The following is a 3246-nucleotide window of genomic DNA, read 5'->3' as shown; positions in this document are numbered from 1 at the left end:
GATTTTTGCCATACATAATATACTACCCTTGCACATTTGAAATAAGATTTTAAAGGTAGCAATAACTTTTAAAAGGCTTTATTGCACATTTGAGCTCATATTTTGGAGGTATATTGCTACCTCCCAACTTTCGAAAGGCTTTATTGCCTCATCTCACAACGCTAGATTCTCAATAATACAAATGATTTCATTTGGGTAGTTATGTTGTTATGCGATCTTTGAGGTGTGTAGCATGTTTTGGTGTTAAGGACATGAATGAATGCTTTCCCATGGTGCCTACTATCCAAAGCACTAATGGAAAGACATAGTATTTGTTCTAGAAATGCCAATCTTTCCCACCAAGTATGGCTATCTTTTTAAATTGCTAATTCATGTAGACTTTGGATGCATCATTTACATGGACTCATGCTTCACTAGGCTAGTGTGGTCTATTCCTCGACTTTCAAATGCGATGAGCTTCAAAGTAAATCTAAGAGACGCACAATACCTTAGCCTTCAACAAGGGATACTTTTCTACTAGATTGAAAGCTTCAATAGGTTGGTTGGGTCTATTCATTGACTTTCAAATGTGAGTGAGCTTCAAAGTACATCTAGGAGATGCACAATACCTTAGCCTTCAACAAGGGGCACGGACACTTGTATAAAATGAAAAAACTCCTAGACTTTAACCATGATGGCATTTACTAGAAATTGCGACATCGAGTTTTTTTACTGGTTGTTAGGCCACCAATATAAATAAGGACTCTTCAAGTTTCCTATTTTAAATACTAAATATAAAAGCTTTTCTCCCTCTCTCTCTCTCTCTCTCTCTCTCTCTCTCTCTCCGGAACAAATCAACCCACTATTTGTGCAATACTTTATAAGCACAACAAATCGTCAATGCTACGCTATTCTGCTTCCAATGGAACTTTCTCTACCACCCCTTTGACATTGATCCCCATTCGCTTCCTTGTCTCCCCCGTCGGATCCCATGGTAGCTTCCACCCACCTTGACCACCTGTAGAGAGCCAAAGTCGAAGAAGGTGGCGAGTGTGCTCAAGTGTGTCTCGAAATGTAGTCCGTGCATGGAGAATTGCATGGTTGTGGACAAATTGCAGGTCTCCTTTGCTGTATTTATGTAAAAAAAGAGTAAGCATTCAAGGGTCTAGCATTTTGGAAAATACAAGCATTGTCACATTCAATGTTGTCACACGGAGTGATGAAAGAGAATAAAGGAGATACACACCGTAATACCATTCTTAGTGCAACTTGATCGGCCATTGCTTCCAACCTATTAAGTGCCTCTATTTGCTCGAGCTTGAGGGGGGGGACTTCTTCGAATCGTGCCAAGGTTGTTACAAAGTTGCGATCATATCGGATGATGACATGGCCATCATAAAAGAATGCGATCGGAAGAACAAAGTAAGGGATCTCACCAAGAGCAATCTCACCTTTCCTGAATACCAAGAAGGAAAAATTGTTAGAATGCGTGGACTTAGCAATCTCACCTTTCCTGAATACCAAGAAGGAAAAATTGTTAGAATGCGTGGACTTTGCCATAAATGGCAGGTTGCCTTGAAGTCTCCCTTTTGGCATACTTAGGTTATAATGAGGATTATGAGTCACATTTGTTTGACTCCATTCTAGAATCTAGATGGCCTTTTTCAAATTTAACACTTTGTGTGCCACTCTAGCTTTTCTAAAATTTCCATAATACTAAAGTGAGAATTATACCTTCTTGATAATACTCAAACAATAGTACTACAAGTCGTTGTAAAGGAAATAATAACAATTCTCAAACTAATTTTCTCCTCAATGCTTTGATCATAACTTTGCTTCAAAATGAGAAAGCATCAGCAGCTCAAGTGGTAAGGCGTCTACCTACGCGAGCAGCGAATCGTGCTGAAAGAGCGTAGAGGGTAAAAAGAAAAAGAAAACTTTGCTCCACACTCACTTGTCCCAATAGAACGGCTCAAACAGCACTTTTACAAGCTCTCCGTTGTTCTCCTTGCGTAGCTCGTTGTAGATGGTGGCACTTGACGCCACGGCACTCTCACCTCCCTCTTCCGATACTTGCAAGCACAACAGACCCACGATATCGCAATCGTCAGTGTGGAAACGTTGCCGCTGGTTTGTGGTGTAGAATCTGGTCTCTGGTTTTGTAGGATCGGCGCCAAGGTCCTGGAACACATACATAAGTCCATATCTCTGGTCGATCATAGGCTAGATCATCTGTGTGTAACTGAATCGAGAGTAATCTGTGCAGCTTGAAATTAAACACAATGTCGAAACCGAGGAGTTGCAACCAGAAGCAAATAGCAAATACTAGTAATGAGCGAAAACGGACCTCCTGATTTTGAACCGGGCTTCAAGACTACGACCATGAGTAGCAGCTAAATCAAAGAGCAAAGAACGAAAAAACAAGCCACCCTACCTTCACATGCCCGAGCACATGTCCCTTCCCATTCTGGGAGACCCTTTCCCCCAAGTAGCTCCCCACGCCCATGAACGCCACACACTGCTCTTCCCGACAATATCGCTCCACAGGCAGCCCCCTGATGAGCACAACCCCTATCCCATTGATAAGCTCCTCCTTGATCTCCCCAAGCCTCTTCCCGAGCTCTGGGAGCGGGAAGTTCTCCCGTTGCACCTCTGACAGAGGAGTCCCCGATGCGAGGAAGTGGGAGATAGCGGCATCGATTTCAGCGATCTCGGGGGAGGTTAGGTGGTAGACCCAAGAGGACGGCGAGGCTGCGAGAGTTGGGCCATCCCAGGCGCTAGGAAGGGAGAGGTGAATGGGGAGATCGGAGAGTGTGGGAAGTGCGAGGGGGAAGGCGGTTGAGCGAGCCTCAGCGGGCATGCTTCCAAATATACACTCGTCGCCACACAAGCCTCAACATGAACGAGCTACTTCTTATACTACTCGTGACTGCCATTTTTGGGGTCGGATACAATGTACATGTGCACAATAACTTTTTGATTTGAATACAATGCATTTTTGGGCCATTGGCATACTCTTCGAACCTCCTATTAACATAATATTAACAAGGTGAATGATATTCAAATCATTCATAAGGACATAAAGAAGGGAGAGAGAGAGAGGTGAGAGAGAGAGAGAAAGTCAACCACTTTAAAGTCTGCATTCAAGTCCAATGAAGAAGAGCCAATAGGAAAATGCGCTTTAAAAAATTCAAGAAATACCTAATTTCTGCTTTGCCAAAATCTCATCGTTGCTAAGGCTAACCTAAGGGCAGACCAACAACATAC

General features: G+C 43.1%; 1 protein-coding gene across 1 annotated transcript; it reads right to left on the bottom strand.

The window, feature by feature from the left end:
• Positions 1 to 241: 241 nt before the first annotated feature.
• Positions 242 to 2855, bottom strand: LOC147906214 (taurine hydroxylase-like protein SAT17). The gene is made up of 4 exons (XM_087383589.1): positions 2414 to 2855; positions 1934 to 2160; positions 1226 to 1435; positions 242 to 1107 (listed from the first exon to the last, which is right to left on the bottom strand). The coding sequence occupies exons 1-4, from the start codon at positions 2837 to 2839 to the stop codon at positions 888 to 890; spliced, it is 1083 nt and encodes a 360-aa protein (XP_087239715.1). The 5' UTR covers positions 2840 to 2855; the 3' UTR covers positions 242 to 887.
• Between the last annotated feature and the right edge of the window lie 391 nt (positions 2856 to 3246).

The sequence above is a fragment of the Dipteris shenzhenensis genome, chromosome 1 (genome assembly GCF_047967505.1).
Source record: "Dipteris shenzhenensis isolate YYH24624 ecotype China chromosome 1, Dip_SZ_1.0, whole genome shotgun sequence".
Lineage (NCBI taxonomy): Eukaryota > Viridiplantae > Streptophyta > Polypodiopsida > Gleicheniales > Dipteridaceae > Dipteris > Dipteris shenzhenensis.
This window is presented reverse-complemented; position numbering and strand designations above follow the sequence as displayed.